Raw genomic sequence first — 25,775 nt, 5'->3', positions numbered from 1 at the left:
TTTTATTCCAGCTGTCGTTTCAGAAAAGGCATTCATAACTTGATTGTAAAAGATTTTATCATCTGTCCTAATGAGCTATGTTATTGCTAGTGGGCCTCCTGGATGACCTTTTCTCCATAATTGGGGTAAAACAAGATTTATTTCTATGAATCCCGGCTCGGGTAAATATCAGACCAAAGTTCAAAATGTCAGTGCAATTCCTCTTAAGTGTACAGTACACTCAATATAAATAACACTGTCAGCAATGTTAACACGTAATCAACATTGTTCATATTCGTATAATAACCATTATTATTAATAAACACTAAAATACAGCCAAGTATAAAGCTTAAGGGCTGATATTTTTCATCTCAAACAAAAGCTAAAATAAGCAAAAGTGACATGCAAAATGTTTGAACCCTTTTCGACTTCTTAGTTTTTGTTTCACACCCAGAACACAAAATTGTAATTGCATCTTCATCGCTATCGCTAATTGCCGCCTTCATTAGTGCAGTGCGTTCGTCTTAAAAGGAGGATTCTCTTGACTTTGTCCTCTTCGCAGTATCGACAACTGCCGTTGGCTGCGGGTGGAGCAAAGAGAACCCCCATCGGTTCTCAGCGTCGTTTGGCACCTCATCAAAGTGTGCATCAGTTTTTTGAATGGCAACAGGAATGTGTATGTGTGTGTGTGTGTGTGTGTGTGTGTGTGTGTGTGTGTGTGATTCTCCAAGTCCATGCATCAGTCAGTTCTAAGACTGTCTCTATTGAGGGATTTTCAGGCAGAAAAAAACCAATATCTAATAGCATCAATAAAATTATCCTTATTTTTAAACCATAAACCTTACAATTATCGATTGTTATCATTTAATAGATATGAATCCTCAAGATGTGTTTTTGTATATGGCACAAAAGGAGCAAATTTATATATTGTTGTCACACTGGGTTTACTACTCACATCCCTCTTGGTTGCTTTTAATGTTGTTGAAGCTGTTCTGCTGTTTTCTGTTGGTGGTGGTTTGTTTGTGACTGTGTTGATGAGGAAAGGCATCAACCAGAGTCCATCACTGCCCTTATTGTCAGTTATTTACAGAACATTTCGGTCTCTTCCTTGGGTACAAGGCCTATTTCAAACATCCTGGAAATGTTGCTGCTTGTTAGTTTTAAAAACAAGCTGTTGGCTGTGCTTGATCATTTTTTTCCCCCACTGTGGGACCGAACCAGGCTTATTCATGGATGCTCCTTATTTCCGTGTTTTGTGGGCACTTCTCTGAAGGAGCTTGCCAACTCAACAGGACGAAAGGAAGATGTGTGTGTGTGTGTGTGTGTGTTTGTGGGGGGGGCACAGATATTTGAAGTTGCAACCTGTCCAATGTTATATCTGGAGTCCTCAGGGTAAAAGGATTAGATGAATGATAGATGACAGGGGACAGGAGGGGGGGATCCGTCTTTCAGATTTGTTATTAACAGATGGGAGAAATAACTATTTCACTTGTTGGGTTGTCAGACCAGGTTTTCTTGGTGTGGTGGTTGGCTGTAAGGCACTGGGTCAGGTGTAGTCAGGACAGATCAGTCAGGCTAAGACTCATGGGTAATCCTGGGCGTAGGTAGGACACTGGGACACGACCATTCTCACTGGTTGGTCCTGTGATTGAAAGACGAGCTTTTGACCGCATTGCATCTGTGAATGTCATCTATTGAGGAAGAAACACAAGGCATAACAGTAGTAAATATTAACATATTACTACTGACCAGTTAACATTTCACAAGACAATTTTGCCGACATTATCTGGACAGATTTACTATTCAAAGGCACATTTGTGATAATGAATTCATGGTGAATGCAAATTGTTCACAATGGGGACCTAACACAACAGTCCACAATCACAACATGTATCAATGTATCAACATGTATCAACAATGTATAAATAACTTATTTTCGCAAGAATCACCTGAATACACTTTAAATGAACTTAATAGTATTCAATAAGTTTAATAAACAATTTCATATACTTTCTCTTCATCTCAAAAGAGAATATGCATCAAGGAGCAGACTATCTCAACTATCTGAGGCCAAACTGGATTTTCTTGTTCTGCTGTTTCAGTTTCTGAAAGTGGTTGTAGATTCCGTTTTAAATTTCAGGTTCTCAGCAAATATTTCCTCACTTCAACTGCAAAACATTTCAATTTACTATTAGGGTTTTTTTTTCCGGAAATTTAAAATGCTCACTGGCACTGCCCTCTATTTGTTTTAAAGTAGTAATCCATGAGATTTTCTGTGTTGGGTGGATTGGATAGGTTCCAGAATTCTATTTGAAACTGCAATATTGTTTTCCCAGCATCTCGCTTTAACCTCCTCTTTGGTCTAAGACAGTCATGTCATGCTTTATTTTTCTCAAAAGTATTCCACCAGCAGGTGCCATTGACCTAGCTAGTTGATAACGTTAAATTGGAGGAAACTAGCAAGTCAATCTCAAGCCATGCTGAATGGATCATCACTACACCAAATCACCTGAGATGCACTTCTTGGAAGCATGGTGTTGCATGGCAAAATGATCAATAAAGACTAGGCTGTTTGCTGACTTTGTAAAACCAACTGCCTTGTGTACCATGCCAACCAATCTTAGGAGTCAGGAATAAAGACATTCTATCAACTTGATCAAGTGGATAGACTTGTTTCCAATGTTTCTACTAGTAGCTTGTTTCTAGTGTTTCTACCAAATAACCAGTTGTCAGCATTGTTCACGTAGCATTTTTCTTAGGCTACTGCTCTGTTCTGATTTTTGGAATACTCTTTTGTACAATGAACATAAGTTCAGGGATTTCGCAGGAGAGCAGCATGCTGTGATCTTGTGAGAGCACGGAAGTGAGTACAGATCCAAAATGGCGGCGCCCAGCTGAACGAACTTAAACACCGACATCTCCAACCAAAAAAACAAAACAAACAAAAAAAAAAAACACACTACACAAATCCTAAGTGCCACATGAATACTGCTCTCATTTCGATTTTGCTCAAACCCAAGAAGGACCCAACACTCACCTCCAGTTATGGAGCCATAAGCCAACTTAATTGCGATTTTAATATTATTAGTAGAACACTAACCAACAGAATTGAAAAATCCATTTATAATTCACACTGACCAAACCGGCGTTGTCAAGGTCAGACACTCATCCAGCAATATGTGCCATTTATTCAGTCTGATCACCATATTTCAAAGGAACAACTTTAATACTGTTAATGCTTCTTTAGATGCCAAAAAAGCATCTGGCAGAGATGGACATATCTCTTTTCCACCCTCAACAAATTTGGCTTTGGGGAGTCACTTCAATGGATTAGAATTCTGTTCAACTCACCATTTGCTTCAGCCATCACCAATTGTTACACTTCAGTGTTTCACTCTACAGCCTGGCACAAGACAAGGATGTCACTCTCCCTTTTACTATTTGCCATCTTTATTTAACCCCTCGTGGTGGCCATCCTTCAAAAATGTGATATTACTGGCATAAAAACAGGAAACTGTTCACAAAATCAGTTTGTATGCAGACAATATTTTTTTGTATTTACGGAACCCAATATCATCCCTAAGTGTTCAATCTTATATATACACTTTTAGCCATCTGAGACTATTCAATAAACTGGACTAAAACCACGGTCTTACCACTCAGTGGGGAAGACTGGAATGCTGTAACCCAGAAACTTCCTTTAACCATCACAACGGGCAACATTAGATGTCTTAGTACTGATATCTTCACCAATCTGTCAGGATATTCATTGTGAAAATGAATATACTACCAAAAATAAACTATATATTGCCAATGAACCCAGTCCAACCAACAGTAAATTGGTTTAATACTCTGGACTCAATAATCAATGAATTCTATTGGAAAAACAAGAAACCGAAAATTAAACTAGCAACACTACAGAAAAACAAAGACCGCTTCGCAGTCTCGCAGCCCCAAACGTCAGATACAGTAGTACTATTTAGTAAACCATCTTCGATTTATAATGAAATGGTTACAACAAGAGCAACAATTTGGCCATGGATGGCGAGACATTGAACAAACAGAATGTCAGGATTTATCAACATCTGATCTCCCATTTCTTACTGAATTTATAAAGAAACAAAATTGCCTGCCCCAGGGGCACGGGCCCCTGGGGCAGGCAGTACGGGCTGTCAGCATGGGACCTGGCTCCAGGCCTGGGTGCGTGCCTGGCATCTGTGGCCCGGGTTCTGTGCCTGCGGCTGTGTCTTATGATTGCACGTTGGGGTGGGTCCTATGTGTGTGCCTCAGGGGTGCAGGGTCTCCCTGCAGTCTCTGGGACTGGTTTATGCTCCTCGGGCCGGGCGTGGGTGTTGCTCCTCGGGCTTCTGGCTTCTCTGGGGGCCAGGGGGTGTTCTGTGGCTGCAGGGCATGGTGTTCAGGGCTTTCCTGCGGTCGTGGAGTGTCTATACGGCCGCAGACCTTAGGGGTGGCTTCGGGGCCTTTTCTGCTGCTTGTAGGCGCTACAACATAATACCAACCTAATGCACCAGAACAAATTGGGACAAGTCTCATACACTCACTAGCCAACACTTCACCTGCACACGCACGCACGCACGCACGCACGCACACACACACCCTCCTGGTAAGATCCATCTCCTTTCCTCCTTCATTTGCTGCCACAACTGCCTAATGATAGGAAGAGAATGGTGAATTGCTGTTCCAGTGCTCCTGGACTTAATTAACTCTGTTCAACTTCTATCAACTGTTTTGTTGATAGATGTTGTCATCTGACGTTTCTAAGATTATGTTTTTCCATGTATATGTTATTGTTTGGTTCTATCTTTATTTGTCTCACCTGTGGTGATTCTCCCCCTCTTGGAGTGGTGATTAGTTGTTTAAAGACCACAAGATGGTAAGATCGTTCTCCAAAGAGGGGGATAAGTGGTGGGGTTGTGTAACAAAAAGCTGTGCTCTTGTCATCGCTCAGGTTGTCCAAAGGACAGAGTTGTTGCAAGTAGTTCTTGATGATATTTGTGCCCCCAGAAGCCACCCCCCCCCCCCCCCAAATCTGTGTTGTGACATCAGAGCACGGTGATGATTGTATGACATCAGAGCAGATATAGACAGAAGGACAATCACGCAGAAACACAATCCATCTGATCGCGTGCCAGGGTGATCATCTCTTTCAGCAGCCTCGGTCACTGCCCTTGAGGAGACACAATCTGTGAGTTCACATGTATACAATGTTGGAGCTGTATTAACAGGTTATCTACATCTGCATACTCCAAGAGGGAGAGAACCACCACGGTGAGACAAATAAACATAGAAACAAACAACATTTACACAAAAACATGAACATTGGATGACAACATGTATTGAAAAACAGTGAATTAGGTCCAGGAAAACTGGAAATACAACTGGTCACGTGGCCTCTTCCTGTCATTATTATGGCAGTAAATGAGGGAGGAAAGGAGAGGAATGCAACCAGGAGGGTGCTGGGGTGCACTTGAAGCTTGTGTGTGTGTGTGTGTGTGTGTGTGTGTGTGTAAGATTTCCACCAGTGAATATACATGACTTATACCCATTGGTACTAGTGTAGAAGGTCGGTAATATGTCGCAGCGCCTCCAAGCAGCGGAAGGGGCCCCGAAGCCCCCCCAAACTCCGCAGCCCCGTGGACACCCTACGGCCGCAGGAAAGCCCTGGCTACCCTGCCCTGCGGCCACAGAAGACCCCCGGGCCCCCAGAGAAGCCAAAGGGCCGTGGAGCAACCCCCACGTCCAGCCCCGAGGAGCATGACCCAGTCCCAGGGAGCATCAGGAGACCCCGCAACCCAGGGGTGTACACATACAACCACCCCCCGGGTGCAGGCACAAGACGCAGCCGCCGGCACAGAACCCGGGCTTTGGGCGCAAGGCAGGGACTGCGGGCCCAGATCCCGGCCCCACGGCACAGACCGACACCCCGCCCGAGCTGCCCGCCCCACGGGCGAGCTGGCAGGACCCCCATGCCCACCCACGCCCTGCACAAGGGGGAGGGAGGCCCGCCCCAACGCAGCCGACCAGTGCCCATACACGTAGCAGCGTGTGCCCAGCACGGGGCACCTCAATGTTACATCCCCCCCCACCCCCACACCTCCCCCTCCGGCGAAGGCGGCAGGCTGACAGGTATACAGGCCCTCCGCCACCCCCAGCACCTGGTGCACCCGCCACAGAGAAGCCGCGCCGCAGAAGCAAACGGCCAACAGCTCACACCCCCCACACCCCAACCCACACCCACAATGGCAAGCAGTCCCCCCAGGGGCCCCGGAAGGCACCCGGCAGCGCTCTCCGCAAGCCACCAGGTGCAAGCAGTCAGGACTCCAGCCAGGCCAGGGGGGAATTTCCCTGATTTGATTTTACTTTGTATGATTGATTTGCTTCTTTGTCTTGGTCACTTTGTGTTGGTGGGGATATATTTTTCAGTTGAGGATGCCGTTTTTTTTGTGAATGTTCATCCATACCAACAGTTTACGGACAACAATTAGCGTCCCTGCTTTATGAAATTCACCACGGCAGTCATTCAGTTCTTGAAAAATTGGCCTGGAATCCGCACAGAAAACTGCACCAGGCCCAGGAACGTCAACGGCACCTCTAAGATGGAGGGGCTCGGCTGAGGGACGTAAGGTGCTCATCCAGCTCTAACTTGCTTGCAAAGTGATAAGGGCCCTTTGTGTCACATGGTAAGTGGGGAGGTGGACTATTCGGGTTGTGTGTTCTCCTAAATGCATGGAGGGAGGGGGTCCCGGTCTCCTTGGTGACAACGATGGTCAATAGAGGTGAGTTTGGTAGGTTGATCCTGCAGTGAAACACCCTACCTCGGTCCCTTGATGACATCTCTCGTTGCACCAGAGAGCGGAGGTTGCTGTGTTGCAAAAGCGTTTTGACAATGTTTCCTCCCCACTATCTGGTCGCATAACGCTCATACATCACCAGATAGAAATCTCCCCAGGGGTGACAGTATGCTTGCGTCCCAGAGAGGTGTGGTAATAGCAGGTGATACCAGCATTGACTGGTATCCCCATCGTGATGGATACATGGCCCTCTTTTTCACAACATTGGATTTGACCAAGTGCTCCAGGCAGACTTCCTTGTCACCAGTGTTAGGATATATAACTGCCTTCACAATTCTCCTGTCACTGAAAGTAAATATCAAATCACTAGATCTTGTACCAAATGTTTTTAATAATGTTATCCATTTTGTGATACATCAGACTATGCTAAACAACTGAAAGAACTAAACAAATTTCTGTCCGTCATCCGAGGCAAGCACTTTATAGACTATATGCCTAATCTGCTAAAAATCTAAAAGAATGCCTTGATTATCACAATTATGAGCTTGCCTTGTCCTTTGATAGGGATCATTTCTGAGTACAGATATTGACGCACCACAAGTATGAGAAATGTAAATGGAAGCAATCGAGTTGAACTGATGCAGTTGTGCTAAATCAGCATCTAGTCAGCATCTTTTGCTCCGGCTAAGGCTGAGCAATGATCAGCTAATGTGTGTCTAATGAGAGGATGATTGGCTAGAGATAAGAAAAGAAGTGGGAGAAAATGAAGTAAGGAAGGAAGAGGAAAGACTAGGAGAAAGAAAAGGGTGTGGAAGTGAGAAGAGAGCGTCACAAAGTGGAAAGTGGGAAAGGTCACAGAAGTGAGTGATAACAAGAAACAGCGGGTGGGGCAACAAAAGTCAGGTGGCTGAAATAAAGTGGGACGGCTGAAAGAAAGCTTCTGCTGTGAGGAATAAAGGAGAGGTCACGGGGCCAGGGCAGGTAAACTAACAGGCATAGATCTATTTTTGTGGCCAACACAGGTGAAATTTGATTTCAGGCGACATCACAGAAAATGGCCGATGGAACGACCATTGACTATGCAACGGCCGTGGAATAGGATTAACATTTTTAATTTGTCAATTCATTCTGTCCTTGCTACTTCTTGCCAAACCAAATATGAACTTCCCCAGATGGATCAAGGGCATTTTTAAGACCACACTGTTGGAAAAAATGCAATGGCCAGATACGATCTATGCCTGTGAGGTGAGGTCAACTTAAATGCAAATCATCTCTCTCTCCTACCCCTGGTTAGATCTTGACACTTTCGATGCCATAGACGTTGTAGCCTTCCTTATAGGTTGCGTAGTTGGGCTGGTGGCCAGGAGATTGCAGATTGTAGCTTGGGGGGTGTTGAGGGGAAGAAAGTGTCTGAGTGTAGTTTTGTGTGTGCTGGGGGGACGACAATGTGGTCGCAGCCACCTTTTGGAAAACAAAAAGTATAAAGTATAAAAACAATAGGAACATTGTCAGTCATACAACTTCCACTACTTGTATTAATGAAAGTCTTTCTAGAAGTTAATCAAGTGATGTTAGTGTGTACCTTAGTGGAAAGAGACAATGAGAGAGAATTGAGGAATAAGGCTAATTTAAAAATAACAATGCACATGCTTTTGTATTTGTGTGCATAGGCGGTGCTAGGCTAGGGATGCTTAGCTTCACCAAAATGATTGAAATAAAAATAGAGAATTTATCTTTTTCTTTTATCGACTTTAGGAAGCTTGAAAAACATATATACTGTATATGCCTATAGCTTCCCTGCGCAAAAGTGTGTGTGTGTGTGTGTGTGTGTGTATGTGTGTGTGTGTGTGTGTGTGTGTGTGTGTGTGTGTGTGTGTGTGTGTGTGTGTGAGAAACGTGGGTGAAACCATTAAGGGTAAGCGTCCAGATTTTTAACACACATATATACAGTATATATATATATATATATATATATATATATATATATATATATATATATATATATATATATATATATATATATATATAGGTGTGTGTGTGTGTGTGTGTGTAATGTAACTATCCTACTTGTACAATGACAATATAGAGATATTCTAACTAGAAATGACACAAGAAACAGGAAGTTGCAGGGCTTCCTAACTTCCAACCTGCTGTAACCAATGTTGAGCTTTGGATGTACTGCGGCAATTGCAAAAAGTATATAAAATGTAATATCTCTGAAAATAAAAGGTAATATCACTGAAGAATGTAACAAAAATATGCCACACATAATGCAAGTTTCAAAAGTGAGGTTTAACATATTTTTTAGGCTTAAACATATGCCCCATTGGACTGTACATACGCACAGTGAAAAGTTGCAGCAAAGCGTTAAGTTTCTCAACAGTAAAGTGTTCAAACACTTTGAACTTTTTCATAAATTACAGGAGTCAACATTTTCGACCAATTTTCAAAAGACAGTAAACATTATTTCTTCAAGCTAAAAGGGCGTCCTGTGTCCTACAAATGCCAGCAGTTTACATGTATGGATTTAATGACAACCATTGATGCGCTTGTGTGGGTCTCCAGCAAAAAATAATAGCACGTCAATTAATATGTCCTTATTACCAGTAAAACGTAATCTCTTGATTTACATCGAATTACACTTGTTATAATTCTTCCTAAGGCAAACAAAATGGTTTTCCTTCGGATTGGGGCGCTAGGTATTATGGATTATCTGCCGCTCTGAAAGCGAAGGATAGCTAAATTGCTCAAGGACATTTGTATAGGTTTGGCCACTAAAGTGAGCCAAACCCAGACCTTAAAACTCTTTAGAGACTTTCAACTCTTGAGAGCATAATCCAAAAAACGAATTGCAATGAACATCTCAGTTGTTTTTCCCCTACCTTCATTTTTCTGGCCTCGGTACGACTCTTGTAGCAGAACTCGACCAGGGCCACCATCATGGCGAGACCCAGGCCTCCAACAAGGATGTAGAAAACTCCAGCTACATTACTGAGAGATAAAGCACTTGTCTTCTCCTGGAGGACAGACAGCCACATTCACAAAGAAACCAGCCACATGGAAAGACTTGTGTCAGTAGGGGGTTTAGGTTTGGGTGACAATACAAACTGCAATTCATATCTATGAATGCTCTAAGAAAGTACCATAACACTTAGCGTATACAATGCATTTAATTCAGTGACAGTTCACCATAGCTGTTTTCATTTACACAACGCGTTAGGACAAAACATGGTTTTGGTTTGTGTATGTGTTTCGCAGTGATAATAATTCCTGGTAGCACATTTAAAAAGAGTGAGGATTGATTGTTTTTTTTGTTTTTTTTTAACCAAAACAATCAAAATATATCTGAAAGGAAATTCACCTCAGGAGGGAGGTATATTTAACCTAAACTTTAAATCACAGTCTGCTGCATGATATATATAACATACTGTTGTATTTGAATAAGCACACAGAAGATATACAGACAGGCAATGTAGTCATGATGTAGTTTCCAATGAGCTTGAATGGTTTGATTCATGGAGTTCAATGGTGTATAGCTTTATCAGGATGAGGTTACTGTGTACTGGAACTAGATCTAGAACTAGGATTACAACAATTTCTTTGAAGTTGTCCTCCATTTAATAGCTGTATCCAGCTGTGGATGACATTATATTTAATAGTGTTATCAACTAGAATGATTGTGTTGTGTCTGAATTGCCACAGTGTCTTCTTTTTCCGCGGGACTAGCCCTACTGGGACTGTTAAACAGATAAACAAACAGTGTGCTCTGCACATGTGTTTCAACTCTGCACACACAGAACTAACCTTACTGGTGGAGTCCTTGAAGCCACATTCTCCTTTATCGTACCACCACTTGTTTTTCATCTTGTCTAGGGTTCCTTGCTCATTCAGTTTCAATACTGCAAGGTTTACTGGCACTCTTCAATGGGAATAACATAAATAACATCATTATCAATGTTATGTTATGTTATTAGTGGGGCAGCAGTTCTGATACTCTTGTCTGGGGACCAATACATTGGCAGAGAAGGCTACAAGCCAATATGTCAAATAGATAAGCATATGTGGAGATCTAGCATTATAGGTCATGTTCCTTCTCTGGCGCGAAAGGATTTATACACGGCAAAAGAGAAGAGATTAAAATGTACACAGTTTCAAGTATGTTGATATTTGAGGCCATAAATATATTAAAATAATTATAACTAAATTAAATAGTTATTTAAATCACAGGGTCCTGAATTTGAGGGTGTCAATCTGTCGAACATAAGTTGTGCATTATATGAAGGTCAGATTTAGGATACTATCCAAGACCCCAGGAGTGTTTCTGTGGTTTTAAGAGCCTGTGTTTTTGGTGCCATTTTTGAGCCTCCTCTCTGTGGACCCTGAGACAAAAGACTGAGAGTTGCTGCAGATGAAAAAGCCTTGTTATACTTCTTGTACACTGGAGGCCCCCAGGCATGAAGACAGAGATAGAAAGAGTTTGGCCAATTTGCGCAAAACCCTTTGAATCGATGGCTCATGCCGAGGCTCGTACAGAGCGATGAGCGCTGCGGCAATCTGGTCTGAGGTCCTCTAGTCCTGTCCTTCATGTCTGACCCTGCCTGCACCGTGACCTCATCCAGATAGGCTGCAACGCATCGCTGGAGGAGGCAGCATAGACCACAACACCACTTTGCAGATTGGTGCCACACATGAATCAATAGTTATCAGTATTCTGATGAATACACAGTTAATTCTGAGAATATTGGCAGATACGGAATCAAGAGAAGTGTTTGAAACACCTATGTATACAAAATCCAGACCGATTGCTTACATTCAAATTGTGTCAAGTATGTCTGTTTGAGCTTGTGCCTTTGTGCACATGAAGGGTGCTGTTTCTGTGCTGCTTCCTTGGATTGAAATCCCCTGAAAGTCAGTAGTCACTGTGTGTGTGTGTGTGTGTGTGTGTGTGTGTGTGTGTGTGTGTGTGTGTGTGTGTGTGTGTGTGTGTGTGTGTGTGTGTGCATGCGTGCGTGCGTGCGTGCATGGGCACAGGTGCGTATTAACCTTGCTCTCCCCTCCTCCGCTGCCGCACTCTCCCTTGTCATACCACCACTTGTTTTTCAGTTTGTCCAGAAGGCCCTGCTCGTTCAACTTTAACACCGCCAGGTTCACCGCGTTTCTACATGAACACAGTGGCTGTTAGCGTGTATCTGGTCAACTTGGTATCTCTTATTAGCTCGCGGGAACCCGCTTGTCATTGGTCATGGCAGCAAGCATTGCATTGCAGGCTCTTAGCACTGGAAACTAAGGCAAGGAGCCCAGCTGGACAGCCTTAGCCAGATAAATTCCCACACGTGTTGTCAATCGTGCAATATACAGTCACAAACAAGGTGGCTAACCCCTGAGCCACCCCAGAAGCAACATCGTCAGTGACATGTCATTAACGCAAAAGCGATTCGTCAATTTCTTCCAACATTCCTTCTACAACGCGTTCGCGTAAGCAGCATTCTCGAGACTTTAAACTTCAACTTGTGAAATTTCTCAACTTTCAATGGGTAAGTAAATATTTGCTTTCGTTTTCAATTTTAATTTCATTTGCCTTTCGAGTCTGTTTGTGTGTTAACGTAGTTGGATTCATTCACAGTACAACGCGTTTTATCGCTGTAATGAATAAAATCTTCGATGCCGGTTCTCCTCTGTGGGTCCGAGGGAGAAGCCAGGGATGGCAGCGGTGGTCGGTTCATCCCATTAACCAGAGGAGGATGAAGGATATGTGAATTTATTCAGCTGTTTCTGTAATAAAGTGTTTTCTGATTATTTTTTGTCATCAGTTATTTGTGGTTTTATTATTAAATGAAGAAAACCTGCAATGGAATTATTCTTGTAGATTTAATAAAAAAAAAAAAAAATGAATAGCTTAATAATACAATATAAATAAATCAACAGATTTCTGATTTCAAACTGACAAGTCAATTTGACTAGAGCCCACACGTAGTTGACTCCAAGCAGCAAGGAGACCGTCCCGCTTCCATGTGGGAATCTACACTCCAGTTTACGCTTTGTGGCCTGAAAAAAAAAGCCGAGGAGTAAAAAAACGTAAGGGATTTAGGAGCCTCATGGCCTCCTGCTTTTGCGATGCTGATGTGTTGCTTCTGGTGTGGCCCACAGGTAATGATGCACTAACTTATGCATTAACTCACTATTCCACTTGCAGGCAAATTATGTGCTTGAGCAGCTGACAACAGTTGCCATGTTAGCATTACCTCTTAGCCAAGGTACCAGCTGTTCTACATAGAACACAAAACCTACAGAACTAAGCAGCTTTTTCCATTTGTTGGCATTTACTGTCAGTGTTTGACACTCAACTTGAACCTGTTGGGTAGTTCCTAACGACTGGCTTAGCATTAGCATAAATAAATATATATATATATATATATATAATGGTTGTTCAATGTGGCCCTTCATTTCAGAATTATTTGATTTTGTGTCAGTTGATTCGGATGAAAATGTCATCGGTTTTGCCACAATAGAGAAATTACCTTTCAAAGCCGATAACTAGTGTGGACTCGCTTGGTTACAGTCCTTGCCAGAATTAACAGCTTATAAAGAATATAAATAAACTGTCACTGCAATAAGACACTTAAGGCATTTGCATCGAGGGTTTCTGTGCTGTGGTATAGTTTGGTTTGTTTGGTTGTTTTGTGTTGGTGCACAGGATTGGATAGTAGTCAAAAGTGTCTCCATTTCAGTCATAATCAATTTTAAAGTACTCTCTTTATTGTCATTGTATAATCAGGATACAACAAAATTTGTCCTCTGCATTTGACCCATCCTATATACAGTACTTAGGAGCAGTGGGCAGCTGCAGTACAGCGCCTGCAGACCAACTCCAGAAGTAGATGAAGCAGAGGGTTGCTCTTACTTTGTTTCTTTATAAATTTTTCCCCCACCAGGCAATATCCAGCCTGATTTTGTATAGTTGCTGTAAAGTACCTATTAAGTAATGTATATGGAATAGCTGACCTTGTATATCACTTGCTGTTTTGTACCACCCCTGTGGGTATTACCTGGATGATTTGCTTTTCCATTTACTTGTTGGGCTGGGATGGGCATTTTGTGAATGTTGTGAATTCTTCTGGTGCTGTGCTCTACACGAAAATGATGGCTTACATCCTCACAGGCTTTTCAGATACCCAACAGTTGTTTGTTGCTGGTTTTGACCTATAAATGTGTAAATTTGAAACTTTTATTTTCAAAATTTCCATTACAATATTTCAAGTATCGAGGCCAAAGTGCTCAGCGCTCTTTCTAACACTGCGTCTCTACAAATAGACTTAACTCTATAGTTTAGAGAGCGACATTGTGTTTTAGGAGGTCACTGACTCTATGGTGGCAAAACATACGCTTATTATCAGTTGTGACAGCAAAATAATCATCGGCTGTCACTGGATGAGCCGTGTGAAAATATGTGACACACCATCGATGATGCCGTTAGCACCCTCATCATTTTTTTTTTTTCTAAAATCACAGAAGTCAATCGAAAGGCTTTTGGAAGTTGTCACCGGAGTGTTATTCTACTGCCGAATTAATCGCGCAGATACAGGCTGTCATTGCGCATGCTAATATCGCCGTTAGTTCTCTAAAACCTGTCCAAGTGTCAATTTAACGTCACAGTTTATGCGTTATTCCCACTAGGTACGCACTAGTCTTTTGGTTTTTATTTTTTTACGGCTTTTAAAAGTTCTCTGGAATCATGGGATTTCTTAATTACATTTTGAACATTGGTAACTTCCATGACATACCTGATGAGTTTGGTAAATATGTGAGTGAAATTATCTTAACACAATCAACTTTACATATCTGATGCCTCATGGGAGATGATGTGTATTGGGGTTATCGAATGAAATATTATGTATATCATGTGAATCCCACATGTGATCAGATAACAGACCTTGGGTAATTTCAGTTTAAAGTCAAAACACTTGCTATTCTATCTGTGAATATATATTGAATATGGTGGAGAATGGCCACGTTCCAATTTATTTTCAAATCCTCATCGCTTGATTCTGAAATCATTTGTTTATGAATGCCAATAGACAAAATCGAAATTGGGAAAAGGTTTTTCCTATTTTGATTTTAACAATTCTGAATTACCGGACTTGAGCTGAACTGACCCAAATTCTGACAATGCAGTAATAAAACAATCCAAAAAACACAAACGTAATAATGTCAACTATTTCAATTAATGAAATAGTTGACAAACTATCAAATTTGTGCTAGGAGTAGAGATCTGGGAAAACTGAATAGCAAAATAAGACTTGAAGATTAACAGCCTTCCATTAACTTAACATTACTTTACGTTCATTTAGGTTTAGGAACCAGACAGTAAGAATCCAATTCAATAAAACCAAAAACTCAGTACATATAATAACGCTGTAAAAGGTCACTTATTGTACATCTCTGCTTCTAGCACGATATAAAAGACATTGCACTGTACTGAAAACACAATACTGAAAAGTTAATGTACAACAATTGTCATTTTCTGGAATAAGGATGAGAACAAGTTAATTTCTTCAAAGCAATCGGCTTCAAAACAGTGCGGGGACAGACAGAGTGACACAATTGATGGTAAGAAGACAAGTAGACAGAGAAAGCTGAAAGACATCAGAACAAAAAAGTGAGAGACAGAAACGCACAAGCACTACGACGGTGTATTAGGTTCATTTAGGTTAAAAAAAAACGGGGTAGGGGGGTAATATTCAGAGAAAAAAACTTTCTGAGATTAAAGTCAGAAATGTATAAGAAAAACTTCACTTCCTTGCGCCTCGGGGTTCGGGGTTCGCCTCGGGGTTTCCCTTTGTGGTGAGTGTATGTGGGCTGGTCACCACCCAGAGCGACGCTACTCGGTTGTGGTGCACTGAGGACAATCTGCTGTACATGAGGTGGACGGGGAAGGCACAGCGAGTAAGTGAGTCCGCGGCCCTGGAAAGCGCAGAGGTCGGGGTAGGAGGGGTGCTGGAGGGACGACCTTCACCCCTGAGCCCTTGCAAGCCGACCCAGAGCTAGTTGCAGCGCAACACCATGGAGGAAATGCGCCTGTCGCGGAGGTCCCTCACGACATGACATGACGCTACATGACATGACGTGACCCTCAACCCTCAGTGCGCCCCAGCTGAGGTTGTGCTGCTCTGGTCAGGGACAGGCCCATGTACCCTCTGCACAAAGGGTCAGCGGCAATGTTGGCTACCCACCTGACCCATCTTGAAACACAGACCAAGGAGTCTAATGCACACGTGAGTCAGAGCACCACAAGAAAACAGATGGTGCAATGATAGTGAAGGCTGTAATCCCGGTCCCCCGGGGCTCGTGCACAGCACCTGCTGGCCTCCGCCCGCTCCCTCGGGAAAATTTCCCATTTTCTCAAGTTCTATTTTTAACTTCAGAACAAAATTGAAACAACGAACAACAGCCTGTTTTTGGGTTTCTGATTTTCGATTAGTAAACGAACAATGAAATAACATCCCGCCAATGGTTTTCTGATTTTGGATTCTAAATCGGATATGAAATGATCGAATTATACACGGATTGAAAATAGACGGCAAACGGCGATCTGCAATCTGTTGTGTGATGAGCTTGATCCAACATTGCAAAATTTCTGATTTATTTTACTCGTAAATTTGTCACCACAATCTCAGAAAATTTGTGAGCTTTTGAATGTTCATGTCATTATATTGTTGCTATAAATAAAATAAGTAATAATAATAACAAAAAAATTGCCCCTTTTGCCCTACACAGAGTGAAATAGGAATAAGTTCAATCACAGCAAACCTTAAAGCCTATCGGGTGTCCAACGTGGTTGAAATGGCACATTTCAACCTCAGACCTCCGTTTCTGGTTTGGAAGCCTTTCATAGGAGCGGTCAATTTGACAGCAAAGTGAAAAAACGCGTATCAACAACTAATGCCCGACTAATCTGGGAAGCGCTTGATCTAAAACCCAAGGGTTTTAGCATGGCGTGCAGATAACTCACTTAAACTCTGAGATTAATCAGGATTTGGGAAACAAGGCCCTTACTGTTCGACATATAGGCTGGAGAACGGAGGATCACTGTTGTGATGAGAGTTCTGACTTGTTACTGTGAAACTTGTACAAGTGGAAGGAAAGTGCGCATGTATTTTGCTCAAATTAAAGCATAATAGCATTTATTGCCTAATTTGGCAGTCAAAGCAGGCTGTTGGGTATGTTTTCATTATGTTCAATATTAAAAAAAAAAAATCACTTCGGAGAGCTACATTTCCATTATAACATAATACAAAGATATATATATATATATATATATATATATATATATATATATATACACATACACTGTATATAACATAATACAAACACAAACTACAGGTAAATAAACATTTTTTAAGGAAAGGATTGTGGTTTAAGCTTAAATGTTAACAGGTAGCAGGATGTGAACAGACCAACTATACGCTTCTGCTAAACACTCGCTAACAGACCTTACCCATTCAGACTCCAGTCTTAAAGGGTTGATCACCCAATATCACCTTCTCATATTATCTTCTTTTTTTTCCCTTGTTAGTTCCTTGAGACGAAACCTGGTACTGGTGAAAAACACCCTCCGTTGTCAGATTCAAATGCGTTTCTCGGGTGACGGATGTTACGCCAACATCTAGTTCCCAAGATCACCTTTTTCTTTTTTGCCCATGACTTCCATTTAATACATTTGGCATAAACGGGAGAATAAACGGAGAATGAACGGGTGTTTGAACTGTTTCTTGAAGTCCTGCTACCTTCAAAAACTTTAACACCACACCCATCAACACGGTGTACATGCACATGCACACAAACACGCATACGCATTTAGTCATGGCAACCACAGCTAGCCAGCGACCAGAGGTGGCTCCCATGGGACCAATACAAACCGTTGTGACGACGTCATCAGGGTAGGTGGATTATTATAACAACGAGGTGACCGCCATGCCCCATTCCCCACATTCCCATACTACACCACCTGCTTCCCACCAGGGGGGGTTGGACTTCTACATTACATTCCCATAACGGATTACCCATAGTTTGTTGATCAGTTTCCAACATTGCCATGCTTTTTCCCAGTGTTTCACTGGAAATCTGATGCAGTACCTTTAGCCGTTTGCAAAAATACAATTTAAATTACCTCTAGCCGTAAACAACAAGGTGAACAAAAATCGCCACCGAAAAGAAACTGCTCCAAATTGTCCAATCAGTATATTCTAACGTTCAGTTTTAGCATTCTATACATGAAGTCGGTGGCACACAAACCAGATTTGACACCCAGTGAAAGCATTTTAATGGTCAGGATTTCGATAGATTCTAGAATTGTACTTATTTATTTTATTTTACGTTTTGCTTTAGCTGTTACAGCTGAAGCTGTTAAAAGCATGGCGTTGGCCGCGAACGCCGCAATGGAACAATTTTGACTGTGCAACTGGATATAGCTACAGGTAGTATGCTAATCGTGTAAATGGGACACGGCCTCTCAGGTTGGGCAGCATTGTTATACTGATCCACCCACCTTAATGGGGATCCCTTCGGGGTGGCGATGCCGTAGCCCTTGGAGTCAAGGTTCCCCCCGACCTTCATGGTGTCGCACGGCTTCCTCTGTTCGATGTACTCGTTCATGGTGGACTCCAGCAGGTAGGCGTACTTCCCCTTGGATTTGCGGACGCGGAGAACGCCTTCTGCGGTTTTCTTGACGAAAACCGACGGCTCGGCGGACTTCATATACTGCCACATCTTGTCGAACAAGGCAATTTTGGAACGCTGGAGAGAATGAGACATAAATCACCATGCGGTAGAAATTAAAGAGTCAGTGTTCCGACTAATTTTTTGTGTGACAGGGTTGTGGACGTACGGAGGCGTGGTTGGTGAGGAATGCGCTATATTTTTTAATCGCCACTCTCGAATCTTGATTTTCTTGTGTACCAGCACCAGTCATCGATCTACGCATTGTCACTTCACTCTACTCACCCTGAAGAACTCCTTGGTGGAGCCGGAGTCCAGAGTGCCGTATGCTATTTCTGTCTGTTTCGCCAGGTCTTCGGCGCTTTCTATCGGTGAAACCATCCTCTCGACTGTCAGGAACGCAGCCAGATTGGCGGTGTAGGAGGAGATGATTATCAGCGTGAAGAACCACCACACACCTCCGACAATGCGACCGGACAGAGATCTGGTCAGAGAGAGAGTGAGAGGGACAGGGCGAGAGAGAGAGAGAGCGAGAGAAAGAGAGAGAAAGAGAATTGAAACTAACTGATATTTATCAGCTGTTCAGTTTCTAGTTGCTCATATATTATTTGTCATGTGTTTAATTCATCATTTTCTTTCTACCTGTACAATGTGCTCTGGCCACACAGGTATTTATGGTCATGAAAAAGACAGACAGACAGACAGACAGACAGACAGACAGACAGACAGACAGACAGATATAGATGGATAGATAGATAGATAGATAGATAGTCAGAGAGACAGACAGACAGACACATTGATAGACAGACACACAGTAAACAGAGATTTACCATGTCAAATTCCTCATCTATGAAAATTTAGTTGGTTAGTTACTTGGTTTAGTTATATATATATATATATATATATATATATATATATATATATATATATATATATATATATATATATATATATATATATATATATATATATATATATATATATATATATATATATGTATGTATGTCACCTTGGTGAGATGTCACATCCTTGTCGCATGAATGCACCCAAGGAAAACCACAGAGAGTTGAAGATCCCAAACTCATTGGTTGACTCTGTGGTCAGCGGCATCGCGCCGTCCTCTGGCTCCTCCAGCTGCCATTCGTAGGGACTGAACCTGGACACCTGAAAAGATTGTCCTTACGTGAGCAGTGATCGGACACACACACACACCCACACCACACAGATGCACGCACACACACACACGCGCACACACACACACACAAATGCTCGGACGCATGCATACTCACCAGGAAGAGTACAACACTAACTCCGATATAAGCAAAGACGATGCACATCCAGATTTCATAGGCCAGCGGGTCCAGAAAGGAGAAGACTCCCGGTTTAGATTTCTGGGGCTTCTTGATCATGATGGAGATCCCCAGAGACATGAAGGGTTTGGAAAAATCGATCACCTCCTCACGAACCAAAGTGATAGTCAACGGAGCCACAGCTATATCTGCTTTCTAGTAAAGAGGAAAAAAGATGCATATATCTCACAAAAGAGGAATGTAGAGTTTGTTATAAGCCACCTCCACACAGGGGTAAGTCACAGAGGAAATTCAGGATATAGAAACTTATTTTGCAGACTTTCATTTTTTCTTGGTCCAAAATATAATTTGACAAGGAGTGTGTGTGTGTGTATGTGTGTGTGTGTGTGTGTGTGTGTGTGTGTGTATGAGAATGTTCATCTCACCCCGTACACCAGCTCTCCGACCATTCCATTCCAGATTTTGGTCTCTGCATCTCTTGCACCATACTTCCCATCGCCCACAATCCTTAGTTGGTAGCGTATTCCACAATGCTTGGCAATTTCTGCAGCCAGGTCGACGCAGTAACCTTGATAACACGAACAAGATGCAGGCACAGGCACACACACACACACACACACACACACACACACACACACACACACACACCTCAAGAGTGTCATACACACTGAAGTTTGAAACCATTTGCCTACAGAGCGGGAGGTGAAGCATACAGTTACCATACAGTACCCAGATTTGCCATCACATTGGCATTTTTATTGAAATATTTTTCTTTATGATATTTTCGGCATAGTGAGCCGAAAATATCAACAAATATTCTAGATAAATATCAATATTCTATCAACATTGAAATATGAAAATGCTGTAAAACTTTTCTGGTTTGTCCTATGGCTTAAATGTTAAAATGGCTTGCCTAGTTTAGCTTTTATTTTAATTAACAAGTTAGAAAAATATTTGAATTAACAAATTTAACTCACGTACACACACACATGAACACACAAACCTTCGTAACGGTCGTTGTCTTGAAACAGCTCAGCGTTCTTCTTCAGCATAACATAAGGCGCTTCCTACATATGCCCAAGTGCATACATGCATACAAACACCCACACGCACACACACACGCACGTGTATTTGGAAGCAAAAATTAGTCTCTATGTACTGTAGCAGGAAAAAAACACAGTTTGTGTACTTGTTGATGACTGTTTGTATCAACACATAAAATAGATTTTGGGTTTACTGTTTATTACAGTTAAAATTTAAAACATAATAGTTAAAAAATAAAATGACTACAGATCAAGTTATTATTCGTTTTTTTTTTTTTTTTTTGGATTTAAAAAAAGCCCTATTCAAAATCGAAATTAACCCGTAACCAAAGAAAAAATTAGTAAACAGACCAGACTCCTTAAAGGGCCAGATAATAATATTGACAAAAAAATATTGATGTAAATCTGATGATTATTACCCATGCCTTCCATGTTCTCCTCTTGAATCTGTGGGTTTTGTTATCTCATGTGTTCATAATGTTAATTCAGGAAAGTGAAATAAACATCTTTCCACCCGCGTGAGGGTGGAAAGATGACTTGCCCTTGTCAGTTTTCCCTTGGTGAAAGCCAATCACCATTAAGTGCCACCATACATGGTCCAAGATCTAAAGTGTATTTATTTTTATTTTTTTAAACAACTTTCCGAATCTACATTTTAAACAAAAAGGGAAAACTGACCACTGTGGCAGACCAAGCGGACGACAGCACAGTTCCCTTTCCTGCGGCCGCCAAGCTGCCTCGAATTGGTCGACAAAGCTCCCGCGTGGTGCTGATTGGTCCAACTCAAGGCAGGGAGCTTTCTTAATGTTTGTTTGTCTTGCAGAGGTGATCGGCGCATGGGCTCGTCAGCCGACCAGGAGCAAGACTGGAGCGTCATTCCTCCTGCGCTCAAAATCATTATAATTATCTATTATTATTATTATTATTATTATTTATACTTGTGGCCAGCAAGCCTTTTTTGTCCATCCTTATAATAAAAAACTCTTGCCATGTTGGCAAACCACGGAAAAAAAGACTCCATCTCCCTCCCTAAACCCCGACCTGTGGACATAGACTCCCACAACCACAAACAAAGACATTGTCCAGAAGAGAGTAGGGTGGTAAGATCATTCTGGAAAAGTGAAAACAAACTGCATGGCAGAAAGCGGTGAAGTTGGAAAAGAACATTGTATGAACATTGGATATTGGACATACTAAATGAAAGTAACCAGATAGTAGTTACTATCTCACAGATACTAGTTAGATTCATTTAGATTCATCATACCATAGATACTAGTTAAAAAAAGAGGTGGAGGAGAACAGGGAGAACATGAAGTCGAAGGAATGTAGGCTAATTGGCTATTAAGTTTAAAACTGCAATTCAAGTTCCACCCCGACACCAGTAAGCCATGGGTAATTCCACGATTGGGGTGCTATTTGTGTCCCACTGATATTATATTTACAAATAAATATGTAAAGCAAAGGTACAATAGTTTTTACATTTAAGTAAAGTTGTCAAGATCACGGCCTCCTAGCGCCACTAGAGGCCGGTCTTCCCTCATCTGCTCCTCCCTTCAGCAAACTCAACACACACACCTGAGAGCCATCATCATCAACCATTGTATATATTCTCCAGCTCCCCAGTCACTAATCGCCAGATCGTCAGCTTACTAACCCGAGTTCGTATCTCTCCTGACTCCTTCCTAGTCTGTATGATCCAAGTATCTCGTCCTTGTCTTAACCTGCCTGTTTCCTCTACTCGTTCAAGTCTTTCTGTCCTGCTTCGTCCAGCCTGGTTCTCCTTCCATCCAACCGGAACCTGGATCCCTCCTTCCCAGTCCTCATTGGTCATGTCCTGTCTTGCTCCACCTGGTCCCAGGGTCCCGCCGACCCGGACCCGCTCCAACCCGACCGGACCACTCCTGACGTCACCATTGTGTCTCAGAATAAAACTCCTTTGTTTACCCCTGTCTGCCTACCGTCTCTCTGTCATGCATTTGAGTCCCTCCTAGCCCTGATCGTAACAGTACCATCTGGCCAAAAAATATGGACTCAGCCAACACAGAGGCGCCCCGCCAAGCGGTTCGGAGCCAGGGTGGTCTCCTAGGGCAGGACGACCAAGCCCTTGCGGGACATTGCAGATCACTACCAGAACATCTCGGCGGCTGTGAGTAGCCTCCAGATCCAGCCAGCTCCACCGGTTCCCGTGACATCCCCCACCTTGGCTACCAGCACCCCTTTCATCCTCCGTGAGCCCCACGTCCCGGCCCCGGCGCCCTACCACTTCAGTACCTGCTGGTCATTCCTAGTCCAGTGCGCGGTGGTTTTTGGACAACAGCCATGGTCCTACTTCTCCGACAGCTCCCGCTTCGCCTACCTTATCGCCTCCCTGAGAGGGGTGGCTCTTGCTTGGGTTTCCGCAGTATGGGAACGCCAAGGTCCTAAGAGTCGTTCCTATGATGAGGTCTTCACCAACAAGATGAGGAGGATCTTCGACCACCCAGTTCGCAGCAAAGAAGCCGCAAAGAAGCTCCTCTTCCTCTGTCAGGGAACCCGCAGCATCTCCGCACTCGTCATTGAGTTCTGGACTCTGGCTCCGGAGAGCAGCAGGAATGATGGAGCCCTTCAGGACATTTTTCAGCATGCCCTGAACGAGGACCTGCGGGACAAGTTAGCGTGGTGGGACAAGCCCACCTACCTGGACTAGGTGGTGGAGCTGGTGATCCGACTGGACAACCAGCTCCAGGAGCGCCGCACGAGACGCGGGCGGGATTCCAGCCCATGCCTCCTGCCTGGCCGGCCACGTCCTGGCCTCTGGCGCGGACCATTCACGAACGTCTCCAGAGTCTCCTGAGCCACTCCAAGCCAGAACCCATACTTCTCGGTTACACTCGGATATCTTCTGAGGAACGTGCCCGCAGCATGCAGACCGGCTTTAGTTTGTACTGCAGTCAGACTGCACATCTCCAGGCCACGTGGTCGATCCGGCAGGGAGGGTCTGACAACTCGGTGGAGGTACGCTCCAGCCGAACCACTTCCACCTTGAGTCCCTTGTCTGACATTCCTCCAGTTTCCCCCGTAAACCAAGATCCGTTCTCTGTTCCGGAACAAAATCGGGACCTGGGCCAGGTTCTTAGAAAACGGTGTGCACTGTCCCTACCGCCTCACCGCCCCTATGATTGTGCTATCGATCTACTGCCAGGCACCCCTCTCCCCTGCAGTCGACTATACAACCTCTCCCGGCCTGAGCGGGAAGCCACGGAGACCTACATTCGGGACTTGCTGGGATAATCCGCTCCTTGTCGTGACCACTGGACGTGGATTTTTTCTTCGTGGCCAAGAAAGATAAGACTGTCCGTCCCTGCATAGACTGAAAAGTGCTTCTTCCATGTCCCATCTGTGTCCTTTGTAGGTTTCATTATTGGCCAAGGGAGGATGGAAATGGACCCTGAGAAGGTGGCCTCAGTGGCAAAGTGGCCAACCCTCAACAGCAGGAAACAACTTCAACACTTCCTCAGCTTCGCCAATTTTTACCAGCGTTTCATCCGGAACTTGCACATCGCCGCTCCTCTCTTGGCCCTCACCTCCACCGCTGCATGGTTCAAGTGGACCCCCGCAGCTGCGACCCCACTGAGCAAGCTTAAGAGCCGCTTCAAATCTGCCCCGGTTCTAGCTCAGCCTGACGCCAACCTCTAATACATGGTGGACTGGATGCCTCAGACACTGGGGTAGGAGCTGTGCTGTCCAAGCGCTCCCCAACAGACGGTAAGCTCTGTGCTTTCCTCTCCGGTAGGCTCATCCCACCTGAAAGAAACTAGTACGTCTGGACTGACCACAAAAACCTGGCCTACATCCAGTCGGCGAAAGCGGCTCAACTCCCTGCAGGCCAGGTGGGCGCTATCCTTTTGGCGTTTCAATTTTTCTTTGTCTTACCGCCCAGGCTCCAGGAACACTGAACCCGATTCCCTGTCCCGCGTGTTTACAGCGAAGGAGAACAGTGTGGATCCTGACCCCATCGTGCCCCCCAACTGTTTTTCCACTACTCTCACATGGGAGATCGAGTCGCTGGTAACCCGAGTCCAGGAGCACCAGCCTGACCCAGGTACTGGAACCCCGCCAACCATCTGTTTGTCCCTGACTCAGCATGTTCCCAGGTTCTTCAGTGGGCTCACTCAACCCGCCTCACCTGTCACCCCAGGGTCACTGCACATTGGCCTTCATCCGGCAGCGCTTCTGGTGGCCAACCCTGGTCCCTGACCCCCTCCTCTGGTCCCGCCAACCCTGGTCCTTTGTTTCCGCCTGTTCACCTGCGCCCAGAATAAGACCTCCACCATGAAGGAAGCCATGCTACGCTGCCTCACGGCCACCAACCCCTCCTCCTGGAGCAACCAGCTCCCGTGGGCCAAATGCGCCCACAACACCCTAGTCAACACGTAGACTGGCCTATCCCCGTTTCACTGCTCCCTGGGCGACCAGCCCCCCCGGTTCCCTTCCGAGGAGGCGGAGATCGCGGTGCCCTCGGTTCAGGCCCACATCTGGCGCTGTCAGAGAACGTGGAATAAGGTTCATTCTGCCCCACTCCAGGCATCCACCCAGGCATCAATTGGCGCTGGGTCCCTGCACCCACGTATGCCCCCAGCCAAAGAGTGAGGCTTTCCGCGAAGGACTTGCGCCTCAAGGTGGACTCTCGCAAACTTGCCCCCTGGCATGTTGGTCCCTTTGTCATAGCAGTCTGTCATCAACCCCTGTGCCGTACATCTTCATCTCCCTTCCTCCCTCCATGTCCACCCCACCTTTCACGTGTCTCTGCTCAAGCCAGTGGCCTCAAGTCCCCTATCCCCTCCTGCCCAGGCTCCACCACCCCCCCGCACCATCGATGACCACCTCGCCTGTACGGTCTGGCGCCTGCCGGACCTGCGTTGCCGGGGGAGGGGCCT

The 25,775-nt window shown here is 44.0% G+C and overlaps 1 protein-coding gene across 3 annotated transcripts in view; it reads right to left on the bottom strand.

The window, feature by feature from the left end:
* Positions 1 to 1,535: 1,535 nt before the first annotated feature.
* LOC307228650 (glutamate receptor 2-like) overlaps positions 1,536 to 25,775 on the bottom strand; it is a gene marked incomplete at both ends in the record, with an annotated part of 122,609 nt that continues 98,369 nt past the window's right edge. The window contains 9 exons of one of the 3 annotated variants that reach the window (XM_079998381.1): positions 1,536 to 1,670; positions 9,674 to 9,808; positions 11,835 to 11,949; positions 18,337 to 18,584; positions 18,792 to 18,990; positions 19,516 to 19,670; positions 19,796 to 20,011; positions 20,242 to 20,384; positions 20,820 to 20,883. In XM_079998381.1, the coding sequence (XP_079854507.1) occupies positions 1,536 to 1,670; positions 9,674 to 9,808; positions 11,835 to 11,949; positions 18,337 to 18,584; positions 18,792 to 18,990; positions 19,516 to 19,670; positions 19,796 to 20,011; positions 20,242 to 20,384; positions 20,820 to 20,883 (1,410 nt within the window). Of the gene's footprint in view, positions 1,671 to 8,081; positions 8,253 to 9,673; positions 9,809 to 10,595; positions 10,711 to 11,834; positions 11,950 to 18,336; positions 18,585 to 18,791; positions 18,991 to 19,515; positions 19,671 to 19,795; positions 20,012 to 20,241; positions 20,385 to 20,819; positions 20,884 to 25,775 lie in introns of those variants that run through there. The other 2 variants (XM_079998382.1, XM_079998380.1) reach the window with 2 other exon arrangements.

This window comes from Zeus faber (genome assembly GCF_960531495.2).
Source record: "Zeus faber genome assembly, chromosome: 4".
In the NCBI taxonomy this organism is placed as follows: Eukaryota; Metazoa; Chordata; class Actinopteri; order Zeiformes; family Zeidae; genus Zeus; species Zeus faber.
This window is presented reverse-complemented; position numbering and strand designations above follow the sequence as displayed.